The sequence below is a fragment of the Silurus meridionalis genome, chromosome 28 (genome assembly GCF_014805685.1).
Source record: "Silurus meridionalis isolate SWU-2019-XX chromosome 28, ASM1480568v1, whole genome shotgun sequence".
Classification (NCBI taxonomy): Eukaryota; Metazoa; Chordata; class Actinopteri; order Siluriformes; family Siluridae; genus Silurus; species Silurus meridionalis.
In genome coordinates this window covers 1,109,011-1,125,000 of record NC_060911.1, presented here as the reverse complement: position 1 = coordinate 1,125,000, position 15,990 = coordinate 1,109,011, and the positions used below count along the sequence as shown (strand labels likewise).

At 41.0% G+C, this 15,990-nt stretch overlaps 3 protein-coding genes across 10 annotated transcripts in view; all 3 read right to left on the bottom strand.

Moving 5' to 3' along the window:
• LOC124381357 overlaps positions 1 to 3,681 on the bottom strand; it is a 9,725-nt gene extending 6,044 nt beyond the window's left edge. For all 3 annotated transcript variants that reach the window (XR_006924837.1, XR_006924836.1, XM_046842926.1), the window contains exons 1-4: positions 2,890 to 3,681; positions 2,221 to 2,622; positions 1,855 to 2,019; positions 1,514 to 1,677 (exon numbers count right to left, since the gene is read on the bottom strand). Coding sequence is in view for 1 of the 3 variants with exons in the window: in XM_046842926.1 (XP_046698882.1) it covers positions 1,514 to 1,677; positions 1,855 to 2,019; positions 2,221 to 2,622; positions 2,890 to 2,926 (768 nt within the window). In the remaining 2 variants the exon portion in view is untranslated. The remainder of the gene's footprint in view (positions 1 to 1,513; positions 1,678 to 1,854; positions 2,020 to 2,220; positions 2,623 to 2,889) is intronic.
• Positions 3,682 to 7,689: 4,008 nt separating this feature from the next.
• Positions 7,690 to 10,216, bottom strand: LOC124381359. 6 transcript variants are annotated; one of them, XM_046842929.1, is made up of 5 exons: positions 10,115 to 10,216; positions 8,744 to 9,127; positions 8,372 to 8,533; positions 8,079 to 8,128; positions 7,690 to 7,973 (listed from the first exon to the last, which is right to left on the bottom strand). In XM_046842929.1, exons 1-5 carry the CDS (start codon positions 10,149 to 10,151, stop codon positions 7,830 to 7,832), a joined length of 777 nt encoding a protein of 258 aa, XP_046698885.1. In that variant the 5' UTR covers positions 10,152 to 10,216; the 3' UTR covers positions 7,690 to 7,829. The 6 variants fall into 6 exon arrangements, with proteins under 6 accessions (XP_046698885.1, XP_046698889.1, XP_046698883.1 ...); XM_046842933.1 differs by having other exon boundaries at positions 8,372 to 8,536; positions 10,050 to 10,128; XM_046842927.1 differs by having other exon boundaries at positions 7,694 to 7,973; positions 8,372 to 8,536; positions 10,115 to 10,212.
• A 1,291-nt stretch (positions 10,217 to 11,507) lies between these two features.
• On the bottom strand, positions 11,508 to 14,831 carry LOC124381361. The gene is made up of 5 exons (XM_046842936.1): positions 14,806 to 14,831; positions 14,297 to 14,698; positions 13,897 to 14,043; positions 12,373 to 12,416; positions 11,508 to 11,873 (listed from the first exon to the last, which is right to left on the bottom strand). Exons 2-5 carry the CDS (start codon positions 14,649 to 14,651, stop codon positions 11,742 to 11,744), a joined length of 678 nt encoding a protein of 225 aa, XP_046698892.1. The 5' UTR covers positions 14,652 to 14,698; positions 14,806 to 14,831; the 3' UTR covers positions 11,508 to 11,741.
• Positions 14,832 to 15,990: the final 1,159 nt, after the last annotated feature.

The window sequence follows — 15,990 nt, the reverse complement described above, 5'->3', positions numbered from 1 at the left end:
CCAATAGGATGAACCCAAAAAGGAGGTGTTGGGACATAAAATTTACACATTTTGGCTTTTACATACAAATGGTCCTGAAGTAGGCATTGGAGCACAGAACACATAGAGTGTGTTTTTCCAGAGAGTAAGTGAAGATCAAAGTGACATCCAGATAAAGATGTAGCGTTAAGCAATGTGCATACAGAGAGGAGGTGGAACAGTTAACAGCCTGGTGTGGAGCCAACCCGTCTCTGAACATTGACAGAACCGAAGAGATGGTTATTGAGTTCAGTAGAGCACAAAGAAGCCATTCTCCACTGAACATCAATTGATCCTCTGTGGAGATCATCAAGAGCACCAAATTCCTTGGTGTTCATCTGGCAGATAACCTCACCTGGTCACTCAACAACAGCTCCATCACTAAGAAAGCCCAGCAGCTGTACTCTACTTCTCAGGAAGTAGAGTACAGCTGCTGGGCTTTCTGCTAAATGCTGCAAATGTAAATGTATACAAAGTTTCTGAAGCATTCAGACCTCAAATCCAGACTGTGCAACAGGTTTTTCCCTCAAGCCTTCAGACTCCTCACCACAGAACTGAACTGAAATTGAAACTCATACACACTCACTGAACTGTGTGTTACTGAACTGTACAACCTGAACTTAACACACACTCATTACTCATCTCAATCCGTTCCACCACCAATTATTTATTATTTATATTTAATCATATTATAATGTTTACATGTTGTTTTTTTGCACCTCTTGACTGCTGGCATGGAGAAGCTGGTGTTGGATCTGTGATGATCTCAGATGTTGAGCTATTTTATGAGTTGCTCAGTAGCTCCTAGTTTTATAACCATAATGACTGTAAAAGACTGTAGAAAGATCATCAGTCATAATCACACACTCCAGTGCTCATGTTAGTTCTCACTCTCCAGTGTTCTGTAGTGTTTAAAGACTATAATCACACTCTTGATGTCTCCCAGATGAGGATGAGGTTCTGCTTTTGAGTCTGGTTCCTCTCAAGGTTTCTTCCTCATAACATCTAAGGGAGTTTTTCCTTCACCACAGTCTCCATGGTGATCATCAGGGATAAATACACATCATTCACTTTAATTCAATGTCCATTCTGAAAAGCGCTATAGAATAAACTTGAAGACACACACACACACACATTGATGTGGATGTGTTGTTGTGTGTTCCTGTTTTACTTTTGACACAATTTGGCTGAAAATTTATGAAAATTTGAAAAATCCAAAAAGCCTGAAAAATGAGCATTTATTTATTTATTTATTTAAATTTATTTATTTATTTAAATTTATTGTTTCAGCAGGAACATGACAGTGAGGACTGGTTTATGATATAAAGGCAGTTTTCAGTATTCAAATAAATGTAAAAGGTAAAAGTTATGAAGCAGACATCAGAATAAAACCCTGAAACTCGAGCAGCAAACATACATTTAATTTCACTCTCAACGATGAACTTTGTTTAAAGATAAAAACATCTCAGCATCTCTCACTCGTCTCAGTTCTGACCTCTGAATACGTGCTGAAATCAGTGCACTGAATGCTCTTCTTCCTCTTCGTCTTCCTCTTTTCCTCCAGGGGCCGGATGTCCAACGCCACGTAACAAACCTCGTCTTCTCCGTCCACATCCTGTCTCCGAGTTGTCCTTTTCTCACTTCCTGCTGTAAGATTTGCTGTAAATGAAAAAAATTACTGTACATCCTAAAAAGTACAGAAACAATTTCACAACAAATTATTTCAGTCTGTCTGAAGCCACGCCCTCAGATCATTTGGCAAATTGACACCTCCTGAACAGCAGATTTACAGTGTAAGTGAAGAGAGTGTCTAAGGACCTTTAGTACGTTTAGTACCTTTAGTACCTTTAGTGGTGTTTGTGCAGTAGCAGTACACACAGATGGAGGAGAAGAGTGAGGAGATGAAAACACACACAACACACACACTCAACACCAACTTCCACTGTGTTTCACACGGAATCGGGGGGGTTGGAGATACAGTAACACTGGGACAGGATTCTTCTGAGAAACACACACACACACACACACACACACACACACACACACACACACACACACACACACACACACACACACAAAACCAGACAATATTAAGTCTAATATTTTCACTACAACATTTTGACATGAATAATTGTAAAGAAGTTTGAGTTTACAGAATATCAGCAAATACAAAAAGTTGAATGAATCATTACACAAACTTACCGAGTAGAGAGAGACGAGTGGATCTGTTTCCATAGTGATAAACATCATTATTAGTGATGAAGCCCCTTTTATCATCTAAAATGATTCTCTCTATAAGAGCGCAGTAGTACAGACCCAGATCTGATTCTGTAACGTTCTTAATCAGCAGGTCGTGTGTGTTGGTGGATTTATTAAACACAGTGAAGTAACGTGGAAACGCTTCATCTAGCATTTTTTTATAATCCAAATGTGATCCTGACACCAGGAGACGAGGATGATCTTTTACTGAGCAGTTTCTAAACCATGCCGGATAAAATCCACTTTTCCAAACACAGTCGGAGTAGAGAGTGACGTCGTCTCCTCGTCTGACTCTCATCTCCACTTCTGCTCCAGAGATCTTCTTCTGACTGGAGAACACAACACCTGCAACACAACATCACACTTTACACACTTTACACTACACTGAGGAGGGTGTACAAACTTCTACACAACCTCACACACACACACCTACACAACATCACACTTTACACTACACTGAGGAGGGTGTACAAACTTCTACACAACCTCACACACACACACCTACACAACATCACACTTTACACTACACTGAGGAGGGTGTACAAACTTGTGCACAGGCTCCCAGCAGGTGTGAAGAGTAGAGAAAGTGTGTAGAAGTGTAATGAGGCTTACACACGAGAGCGATGAGAGCGACTCCTGATGTCTCCATCTCACACACTGGTGCTGAGCCTCGTGCTGCTGAAGCTCTTTCATGTGTGTTCTTCAATCTGATTGGTCCACGTCACTGCAGCGTCTCTCCCTCACGCTCTTATTGGTTGCGGTTAAACTGTGATGCTTTAATGTAGATCTTTTACATTATTGGTGGAGGCCAGTGGAACATTTTTTTTCACCTCGGGGGTCCTGAACGCAGGTTTGTGGCTAACAAACACTTTTTCCATCGAGAACAAAAATCACTGCAGCGAAATAAAACTTCAGTGCGACCTTCATTTCAGAGAAAATAAATGACAGGTCAGTAAGATCTCCTCTCACAGGATGTAGAATTAGCAGGTGATTGGTTGGAGCAGGTTCTGCTGTAAGTGTGAGAATGGAAGCTACAGGGTGTAGAGCAGGTCTGAGATCAGTGAGTGAAGAAGGTGAGGGTGGAGTCTGAGGTGCAGGTACACACTGTGAGCTTCCTGTTTCAGAGACACTTGAAGATGAAGGTTTGTATGGAATCACTGAGCTGAAAATGGACTGAAATTTCGTGAACACAGGTGACAGAAAATTAAGAAATTCTGGAGAGCAGGAAGATCTTCTGATGGTTAGATACTTTAGAGGTGGTGGTCAGAGACAAGAGCAGAAGAAACACCACTGTCATGGCCTGATTGCATCATGTTTCAGTCTGATCACTTTGAAGACAAATGATGATTGTACAAAGTGTATATCAGATTTGAGGTCAGGGTATGTGTGTGTGTGTGTGTGTGTGTGTGTGTGTGTGTGTGTGTGTGTGTGTACTACTGTGCCTCGGTGTGGTTTTCCTGTCTTGCAGCACACACACAGCATAAGAGAGGAGATAAATGCACTGCTTTTTTATTGGTGGAAACGAGTGTGTGTGTGTGTGTGTGTGTGTGTGTGTGTGTGTGTGTGTGTAGAGGTGTGTAAACTGGAATTTAAGCTTGTGTCTAACAATAGTGCAATACAGGAAGAAGAACTTGATGTTCGGTTGGATTAATTGACCACTGAATATTCTCACTTGGTCGAAGGTATTACGAAGAGTTTCATCTTGTGTCTCTTCCAGTGGGAGATTTCAGAGAGGAATCCTCTTGAGGAAGGTGGGTCTCACTTGTTTGTCCACGAGGATCTGATGAAGATCGCCCCTGCATCACCTCCCCAGCCATTACAGTGCACATCCCACACTACTTAGCATTAATTCAGGACCCATCCTTGCTCACTTCCCTCAAGAGAAACTGAAATTCTGACCACCTCAATTTTATGCTTTTCTCCCCAAAACCAATTATGATGGCCACTAGCTGATATTTGTGGTTTTCATTGTGCACAAACCTCTAATTCACTTAGTGTGTGTTATTCAAAACCTCATGCTGAACCAGGCTTTAGTGGATGGCAGTCTGATCACAGCTCCAATCCACCAGAGAATGGTGTGTACAACCCTGGATACTCACCGTTATGTTGTAGGTTCCAACTTAATCAAGGGTGACCTGTGGCACCTCAGGGATCCAAACCACCACCACCACCACCTGCAGACCAGTCCAGGATTCCTCCCACACCTCTGAGGATGGGATTGGCCCCCTTTCTGAAGAAAGTGATTGGAGGGGGTGGGAATAGACAGAGGAAGAAAGAGAGAAAAAAAAGGTACTGCCTGATCTAATGATGCTGGACACTGGCTCTGAACCCACTCCATTGTCCTTGCTGGAAATTAGGTCTTGTAGAGCATAAGCACTGTTGGTCCTGCACTGAGGTCTGGTCCACCCGCTGCAGGATTGCCTGCTTCAGGTCACCAAACACCAGCATGCATTTGGCCAGATGTTGTTGGGCAGCAAATTGTGCTTCTCTGGAGAGCAGCAGCTGATGGCAGAACATCAGCTCCAAAACCGGCTGCTTCCATGCGGTGGCTGATTAAAGCTTGAAAAAAGCCTCTGTGTCATCCTGTGGCATTGTCTGTTAGGCTGCTGCTGGATCAGTCCAGTTGGCAACTGCTTTAATTAGCTCAGAGGTAAAGACGCCATGGCATTTTAAGTCTCTTACTTTCTCTTCCTTCGGCACCTCTGTGGAGCGCTTACAGGCTCAGAGAAGAAGAAACAGTAGGTCGGCGACAAGTCCAAAAGAGAACCGTTTATTTTTTTACTTTCACTTTTACCAAGTTATTGGTTGGAGCAGGTTCTGCTGTAAGTGTGAGGATGGAAGCTACAGGGTGTAGAGCAGGTCTGAGATCAGTGAGGGAAGGAGGTGAGGGTGGAGTCTGAGGTGCAGGAAAACACTGTGAGCTTCCTGTTTCAGAGACACTCAGGCTGTCAGAGTCCTAACACTGATTCAGTGCTGTTTTATACCTGTGGGGTTTCGTAAGTGAAAAATCTGCCCCTCTCTGTAGTCTTCACTATTTTAGGTACCAACAAACAGCCTGCACCTTTTAATGAAAGGAGGCATGAGGGTCATAATAAACCAAAAGTTTGCTCAGGAACTGCAGCGTGAGACCATTCAGTGTTTTATATGTCAGTAGTTTTATAATAAAATGAATGCAAAATTTGAAATTTGATTGGGAGCGAATGCAGTGTGTACAATATGGGTTAGAATATGGATATGGTTAAGGTAATGATATGGATATGATTATGGTTAGGGTTATGATATGATTATGGTTAGGGTTATGATATGGTTATGGTTAGGGGAGATATTGGGCTTTGGCTGAAGTTCTGCTTTATCATTAGTATATTATTAGAGTTAGAGTAGAGTAGTGTGAGGGTTTCTTATAGAGATTGGGATATTCTGATTGCAGATTAGAGATAATCACACACAACTACACACTGTTTATAGCTGCTATAACTCAAGCTGGTGCCCTGGAGTGTGACAGGATGAAACTAAGTGCACTTCTGTGTTATTTTGAACCCGAAAATAAAAACTTTTTATCTTAATGTTTCTATTTGGTGAAAAATCTGACTTGTTCCAATTTTTTACAAAATTCAAATCACACAGTTTTAAAAGTAAATAAACAAATAAAGTAAATAAAACACAGGACAAACTTTTCATTGGATGCAGTTAAACTGACAATTACACACAAACTCTAATATGTGCTCATTTTGTTTCTTGCACCTGCAGCAGGTCAGTGTGTGTGTTTGTATGTACATGTGTGTATGTGTGTGTTTGTATGTATGTTTGTGTGTGTGTGTGTGTGTGTGTGTGTGTATGTGTGTATGAGTATGTGTGTTTGTATGTGTGTGTGTGTGCGTGTGTTCGCAAAACTTACAATATGGGGACATCGATCGGAATTTTCACCAATAAAGTGGGTACCTGTGTGAACTTGGGGACCTAAAATCAAGTCCCCACAAAACTAACCACTGTAGCATGTCTAAAGCTGATGCTTGATTAGTTATAAACAAATTGAAGTTAGTTCTGTTATTTGCCAGGGTTTCAGAGAAATAGAATGAGCAGCTGTGTGAATGTGTACAGGTGTGTGTGTCCGTGTGTTTGTATGTATGTGTGTGTGTTTGTATGTACGTGTGTGTGTGTGTTTTATGTGTGCGTATGTGTGTGTGTTTGTATGTGTTTGTATGTGTGTTTGTGTGTGTGTTTGCATGTATGTGTGTGTGTGTGTGTTGTTGTATGTATATATGTGTTTGTGTGTGTGTGTGTTTGTATATATGTGTGTGTGTGTGTGTGTGTGTGTGTGTGTGTTGTATGTATATATGTGTGTTTGTGTGTGTGTGTGTGTTTGTATATATGTGTGTGTGTGTGTGTGTGTGTGTGTGTGTGTGTGTGTGTGTGTGTGTGTGTGTATGTATTAAGCTGCAGGGCCTCATTGTGGGTTTCCTGTTGCTCACAACCTCAAAGATTAAGAAGACTGAAAGACATTTATTTGATCATCTAAAACTTATGAGCTTCACTATTTAAAAGCAGGTCTATTTAAACCAGATATGCTCTCTTGGACTCCCACTCATCATGGAGTCTCCATAGATGTTCCCAGAACAACCTATGATATCATCTTTGCAGCAGATTTGGGCTCTAACCAAGAGCCATGGTTAGCTATGTAGCTACATTATACAGTATTGGGACACTTGACTTTTGCAGCCAGATGTGCTTCTTCCCAAACTGTTAGCACAAATTTGGAGGCACACAATTGTATCAGATGTCTTTGGATGTCACTTGAACTAGAAGACCTGCATGAAATTCCATAAGGATGAGGTCAGAGAACCCTATTGAACCCTTTTGGATGAATGTGAACGCTGACTGCACCCCAGGCCTCATCACCTCACCTACATCAGTACCTGACTTTACTAAAACTCTTGTGTCTTAATGAATGTCCACAAAATTTAGTGGAACATCTTCCCAGAAGAGTGAAGATTATTATAACAACAAATGAGGATGTAAAATGGGACGTTCAAAAAGAAGCACATACCAACTTCCTGTTAAGGTGTCCACAAACTTTTGCCCATAAAGTATATCTAATTATCTGTAGATTCATTATTAACTGATTGGACTTTTCTGAACTTAATGCCTTATTCACATACAGATATTTGGATTTGCAATACAGAATTCTGATTGGTCAACTGTAATTGTGGACAAATCCCAGTGGTGTTAAAGGAATAACATTCATAAACAAAAAAATTGCAATGAAACAACCATCGATGGCAAGGACACGTGCAGTAGAGTGTTATTTGAATGGGAGGAGCTTAAGCTGTCAATCACTAGAAAATCGTTGGCGTCTGTGAGCCCTGGTATGTGGAAGAGGGCTGATAGCGCTTTACCTCTCGGTGTGTTTCAAAGCCCTGTGAAAAGCTGTGCTGTGATAGGCTGGAGTTAGAAAGTGGTTAGTACCAGGATGTACAACAAAAGGAAAAAGTTGTATGTTTATATGTGTTAATGTTTTTATTGTTTCATTATTAAAACATGTCATTAACAACATTTCAGCATCTCTCACTTCTCTCAGTTCTGACCTCGGAATACGTGCTGAAATCAGGGTCCTGAACTTTCTTCTTCCTTGTCGTCTTCCTCTTATTCTTAAGGGTCTGGATGTCCAACGAGGCATAACAGACCTCATCTTCTTCAACCTGCAGAGGATAAAAACACCTCTGGATTCTAGTGGGTAGAAACATTTCTGTCTCGAACAAGAGATCCAACACTTGCTTGATGCTCTATTATATGTCTGTTATTACCTCATGGTGTCTCAGAGTTGACCTTCTGTCACTTCCTTTCTCCACTTCTGCTGAGAATGAGATAATGTCACGTTAAACGAGCAACTGAGGAGCGTCATAAAGATTTATTTGAAGTAAAAAAATGCAAAAGAATTTCTGAACTAGAACACAGACAATGATTGACGGGTGAGTAGACACACCTCCTGAAGCTTCTAGAAGATATGCAGAAACTCGACTAAATCTCACAAACATTACATACTGAGTGAATAATCACCATCACCTGGCGGAACAAAAGGTTTATAGTGTGTTAGTACCTTTAGTACCTTTAGTGGTGTTTGTGCAGAGGCAGTACACACAGATGGAGGAGAAGAGTGAGGAGATGAAAACACACACAACACACACACTCAACACCAACTTCCACTGTGTTCCACACGGAATCGGGGGGGTTGGAGATACAGTAACACTGGGACAGGATTCTTCTGAGAAACATACACACACACACACACACACACACACACACACACACACACACACACACACACACACACAGACAGACACACAAAAACAGACAATATTAAGTCTGATATTTTCACTACAACATTTTGACATGAATAATTGTAAAGAAGTTTGAGTTTACAGAATATCAGCAAATACAAAAAGTTAAATGAATCATTACACAAACTTACCGAGTAGAGAGAGACGAGTGGATCTGTTTCCATAGTGATAAACATTATTGCGGATTATAACACCATTTGTCTCTGTAACCTGTGTCTCATGTATGGCGCAGTAGTACAGACCCTCATCTGATTCTGTAACGTTCTTAATCAGCAGGTCGAATGTGTTGGTGGATTCATTAAACACAAATGAATAATGTGTAAAAGCTTCATTCATTAAATCCGTATTGGAAATCATGAACCGAGGTTGATTCTGATGTGAGCAGTTTCTAAACCACACCGGATTAAATCCACTTTTCCGAACACAGTCGGAGTAGAGAGTGACGTCGTCTCCTCGTCTGACTCTCATCTCCACTTCTGCTCCAGAGATCTTCTTCTGACTGGAGAACACAACACCTGCAACACAATATCACACTTTACACACTTTACACTACACTGTGATGTGCACTGTGTGTGTACAAACTTCTACACAACCTCACACACACCTACACAACATCACACTTTACACTACACTGAGGAGGGTGTACAAACGTCTACACAACCTCACACACACCTACACATCACACTTTACACTACACTGAGGAGGGTGTACAAACTTCTACACAACCTCACACACACCTACACAACATCACACTTTACACTACACTGAGGAGGGTGTACAAACCTCTACACAACCTCACACACACCTACACAACATCACACTTTACACTACACTGAGGAGGGTGTACAAACTTTTACACAACCTCACACACACCTACACATCACACTTTACACTACACTGAGGAGGGTGTACAAACTTTTACACAACCTCACACACACCTACACATCACACTTTACACTACACTGAGGAGGGTGTACAAACTTCTACACAACATCACACGCACCTACACAACATCACACTCTACACTACACTGAGGAGAGTGTACAAACTTCTACACAACATCACACGCACCTACACAACATCACACTCTACACTACACTGAGGAGGGTGTACAAACTTCTACACAACATCACACTTTACACTACACTGAGGAGGGTGTACAAACCTCTACACAACCTCACACACACCTACACAACATCACACTTTACACTACACTGAGGAGGGTGTACAAACCTCTACACAACCTCACACACACCTACACAACATCACACTTTACACTACACTGAGCAGGGTGTACAAACTTTTACACAACCTCACACACATCTACACAACATCACACTTTACACTACACTGAGGAGGGTGTACAAACTTCTACACAACCTCACACACACCTACACAACATCACACTGTACACTACACTGAGGAGGGTGTACAAACTTGTGCACAGGCTCCCAGCAGGTGTGAAGAGTAGAGAAAGTGTGTAGAAGTGTAATGAGGCTTACACACGAGAGCGATGAGAGCGACTCCTGATGTCTCCATCTCACACACTGGTGCTGAGCCTCGTGCTGCTGAAGCTCTTTCATGTGTGTTCTTCAATCTGATTGGTCCACGTCACTGCAGCGTCTCTACCTCACGCTCTTATTGGTTGCGGTTAAACTGAAGTAAAATCCTCACCTGCTCCGTCAACGTTTCTTTAAAGAATTTAATATATATTTTTTCCTCTTTTCTTCACGCCACCATTTTTTTCCTGAGTTCACTGAATTCGACAATTTCGGCCTTTAAAATTATCACAAATCAGTTTTTAAGGGGCCACAGGAAGTGTCCTGAAGCACAAACTTCCTGTGTCTGTTTGGGTTTCTGTGTATGTGCGAGAAAGAGTGAGGTGTCCATCTCTAACCACAGAGCTTTCATTTATCTGCATATCCATCTATATATATAACATTTGTGGTTAGAGATGGTTAAAGACCATCATATATATCACACACACCCACACATATACACACACACACTCACACAAACACAAACAAATGTGTGTGTGTGTGTGTGTGTGTGATATATATAATGGTCTTTAACCATCTCTAACCACAAATGTTTCCATGACTTTTCAGGTCTCTTCATGTATGTGTGTGTGTGTGTGTATGTGTGTGTATGTGTGCGTGTGTGTGTGTGGTACGTGCGGCACAATCTGTACCTCACACTAAGTGTGTGTATACAGTTACAGCACCACCAGATCACCTTTGGCATTTTGCTGGATCCAAATCAGTTTCATCACATTGACACATGTTAGATGTGTTCAGTGTGTCACATTTGAGATGATCAAAGGAAGTCTGTGTGTGTGTGTGTGTGTGTGTGTGTGTGTGTGTGTGTGTGTGTGTGTGTGTGTGTGTGTGTGTGTGTATATGAGATGTGTTTCCTCACCCTGCCTCTTTCCTCTAACAGCACATCCTTTACTCCTCTAACACCAGTGAGATTTATTCACTATTACAGCGTCTGTAGTTTATTAAGGACTCTGATTGTTATAAAGCACTGATCAGTGATGAACAATAAACAATATAATTCTATTAATAGATCAGTGTGCTGAGAGTCACATTCGAGTCTTTACACATAAACCGAGGTGATTAAGTGAAGAGTCTTGAAAAACTTTTGTACTTTTACTGGAGTCACATTTTACTGAGTGTCTCTACTTTTACTACATACTTTGTGTACTTCGTCCATCACTGGCACTGGTGACTCCTTCCAAAACTCATCAACACTCCCTGAACAATCGGAATTGAGAATTTTACACCAATTGTGACTGTAACACAGAGTTTACATAAACACACCGCAAACAATAATGTGTTCTTTGTGAGCATTTATTTATTTATTTATTTATTTTGAGATCAGGAGCAGTAAAGATTGGGCATTTTCCAATCAAAGGGGGAAAGTAAGTAACACAGAAAAGAGGTTTTAGTGAATAGATTTTACTGCAGTCAATCATAGAAAAGAAATAAATGATGAACAAAACATTTGTTGTTTGATAAACCAAAAGTCAGTCATTCGAATTTAAAGACATTTCATGATCGTTATTCTCTCAATGGAAGAGTTTATCGCTCTTTATAATGCATTTCAGAAGTCAGACACGTCTCCACATCATCTCTCATATCTGACCTCAGAATACGTGCTGATATCGGAGTGCTGAACACTCTTCTTCTTCTTCTTCTTCCTGTTTCTCTTAAGTTTCTGGATGTCTAATGAGACGTAGCAGACCTCATCTTCTCCAACCTGCAGAGTATAAAAACACTTTAGTCAGAGAGGAATGTCCGTAGAAATGTGCACTGTGTCAAGATTTAATGTTTGGAAGTTTTAGTGGTTATATGAAGTGGTATCGAAAAGTTTCAAGATTAATGATGTAACTGCTGCTATTCTGACCACGTGTGTTACTACGTCCATGATTTAATCAAGGAGGTTTGACATACAGCAACGCTTCAACGAGCCGTTCGAGGTGTTTCGAGAGGCATGCACGCTTCAAGAGCGGAAGAACATCACTGGAAGATGATGATCAGGAACACCTTTGACGAGCTAAACCTCTGAAAATGTCGAGACCATTCAGCAACTCGTGCATGATGGTCGTTGAAGAACAATCCACACAATCTCATTTCCTGGACACGTTCCAGAAGAATGCTGGGGGACACTGTATTGCTGTGCAGTGGGACTATTTTAGTGTGTGTGTGTGTGTGTGTGTGTGTGTGTGTGTGTGTGTGTGTGTGTGTGTGTAAAATACCACATCACTTCTCTGACTCGGTTTTGAATCGTCTTTCTCTTCTCCTGTGAATGAAATCAGAGTTACATTAATGGACACTGAGTGTGGTATAAGGGGAATTGAACACACAGGGAAGTGCATGTGGTGGAACTGATGAACTCGAGCGGACAGAAACAAACCTGCAGGTAACGTGTAAAGATTCTCACTTTTATCTAATTATAGCTGGTCTATTTCTGTTTTCACCCCAAAGCCTTCTCTACCACTCTCTCTCTCTCTTCACAATTAAAACCTTCTGCAGTAATGAAGAAGTGAAGCCAGCCACTTTGATAATTAACAAGACCTCACAAATGTGAACACTGATCCTACATGCCTCTCCATCTACTACTCCAGTTAACAAATCCAGTATTCTTGGTATTAGTGAGTAAAATATTGTGAATAGGTCCTGTGATGAGCATGTGAGCAGCAGTGACTGGGAAAGTGGTTTCAGGACCATGGACATTTACTCTGCATCATAGAAACATTCCTATTTCCATTAGTCACATGGTACACCTTCAACCAAGTTAACGTAAATGAAGTTCATCCAATTGAATGCTGCACACTTCCCAAGCCCGGTTTCTGATTAGTTTTAATTTTAGTAGTCAGTATAGGTTTTTAATTGGGACACATTCATAACTAATGGAGATACCACCAGGCTGTTTGTTCCAGAATAATCACAGGGCTGTGCATTTGGGCCAGGATAAAACACTAAACCATCTAAGGGCTCATTTTAATCAACTGGGCATTCGTGGGAATGTTCACAGGCATTGTGGATCAGGTCATAAATGTCAGCTGGTGAATCTGCCAGACACCCCAAATGATCAAATGAACCACTTTACTTTAATTAAAGGAATTGCCATGGACCTTGTTGGTCCATTAAGAAACTAAGACACATTTCAGGTCACATTGTGAGTTGGAGAGGCCAGGACCATGGATAGTGGAGTCACACTTCATATATACCACCTCCTAAAATTGACTAGAGAGATTCCTGAGAGGCGGTTCCTAAAAGATGGTTCCTCAGAGGCGGTTCCTGAGAGACGGTTCCTCTTGCTGTCACAGGTTATTCGTTTGCAAGGTGAATTTTCTGTATTTTTTTGCCTCTAGCTGGTCAGCAGGAGCTCATAAAGCACCACAATGAAACTCCTTCAGGTCAGATTACATTCCAAAAACCTGTAAACTCAACCATTTCCTGGTCTGAGTTATGGTAAAGGTGTTCACATAGCGCACACACACACACACACACACACACACACACACACATACACACATACACACAGATCCAGAGTAAAGATCTGTTTCTTGTTTTTGTTAAGTCTTTATTGCTTGTGTTTTGTTAAAGGTATTTGGAAATCGCACATAAAACAAAAGAAGCCAGAGCTCAGTTCTCTTTTTGTCTCCCAGAATCTCCCTCCACATTCTCACACAGAGTTTCTACAATGCTGTAATATAAAATATATCTATATTATATAATCAAAATCAGCATGACGAGACTGACACGGTCTTCAGTACCTTTAGTGGTGTTTGTGCAGAAGCAGTACACACAGATGGAGGAGATCAGTGAGGAGATGAGAACACACACCACACACACACTCAACACCAGCTTCCAGCTAACACTCCACTCTGATACACACGGATCACATACAGTACTATAGGGTTCTGCAGAGAAACACACACACACACACACACACACACACACACACACACACACACACAAACAGTATATATATATATATATATATATATATATATATATATATATATATATATATATATATTTAGTATTTCACACTATAGTTGGTATAGTTTTTTCAATGGGATCCAAAATGCCACCAGAACATATCAAATAAAAAATGTTAAACCTTTTTTTTCAAAAATGAAGCATAAAAGATAAATAATCATGTGATCTTACCGAGTACAGAGAGTCGACTAAATCTGTTTCCATAATGATACACACTGAGGCTCTTTAAAACACCATCATCATCCTTCAAAAACGTTTTCTCTCTCAGAGCGCAGTAGTACACACCCTGATCTGATACTGTGACGTTCTTAATCCTGAGGTCGTGCGTGTTGGTGGAATCGTTAACCAGAAACGAGAAACGGGTAAAATCACCACCCAACGCATCACTAACCGTCAGATCGACAAGCGCGATCATGAGACGAGGATGATCCTTTACTGAGCAGTTTCTAAACCAGACTGGATTAAATCCACTTTTCCAAACACAGTCGGAGTAGAGAGTGATGCCGTCCCCTGGTCTGACTCTCATCTCCACTTCTGCACCAGAGATAAACTTCTGACTAGAGAACAAAACACCTACAACACAACATCACACTTTACATTACAGTGATTAGGGTGTACAAACTTTTGCACAAGCTTCCAGCAGGTGTGAGTAGTTCAGAAGTGTAATGAGGCTTACACACAAGAGCGTTGAGGACGAGTCTTGATGTCTTCATCTCACACACTTGTGCTGAGTCTCGGGCTGCTGAAGCTCTTTCATCATGTATGTTCTTGTATCTGATTGGTCCACGTCACTGCAGCATATCTCTTTAACTTCTCATTGGTTGCGGTTAAACTGTCATAGACGCACAAACTCCAGCCGTGAGGTTTTTATACCAGGCCTTTGATGGAGATGAACCTATCGTGTGATTGGCCAATGCCAGTGGAACATGGTGCTTTGTTCTGAAACTGAATGCAGGTCTGTGCATTTTGTACCTTATTTGATTGCAGTGTTTTTATGCAGGGAGACAAAACACGAAGACGAAGTCAACACAAAAAATCTGGTAAATATAATTAATCAAAACTCAAATCATATTTTTGATCGCAATCTGAAGCTTTACTGATCTGATTGAAATTAAATGCAGTGTGTGATGTTTGTCTGATTCACGACAGAGCTGTTTGTTTGTCTGTGTGGAGACTGTGTGTGTGTGTGTGTGTGTGTGTGTGTGTGTGTGTGTGTGTGTGTGTGTGTGTGTGTGTGTGGGAAACAGAAAGGTGTTTATTCTTACTATATCTAAGAAGTGACTCTATAACCACAGATGTTTCCATAACTTGTAGTATTTAGTGTGTGTTATATATATTGTGTATGTGTAGTGTATGTAGTGTGTGTGTGTATGTAGTGTGTGTGTAGTGTATGTAGTGTGTGTAGTGTATTTGTAGGGTATGTGTAGTGTATGTAGTATGTGTAGTGTATGTAGTGTGTGTGTGTGTGTGTGTGGTGTATGTAGTGTGTGTGTGTGGTGTATGTGTGTGTGTAGTGTATGTAGTGTGTGTGTATAGTGTATGTAGTGTGTGTGTGTGTATGTGTAGTGTATGTAGTGTATGTAGTGTGTGTGTAGTGTATGTAGTGTGTAGTGTGTGTGTAGTGTGTGTGTGGTGTATGGAGTGTATGTAGTGTGTGTGTGTATGTAGTGTGTGTGTAGTATGTAGTGTGTGTAGTGTATGTAGTGTGTGTGTAGTGTATGTAGTGTGTGTGTGGTGTATGTGTAGTGTACGTGTAGTGTGTGTGTGTAGTGTATGTAGTGTGTGTAGTGTATGTGTGTGTAGTGTGTGTGTGTGTGTATGTATGTAGTGTATGTAGTGTGTGTGTGTAGTGTATGTGTGTGTAG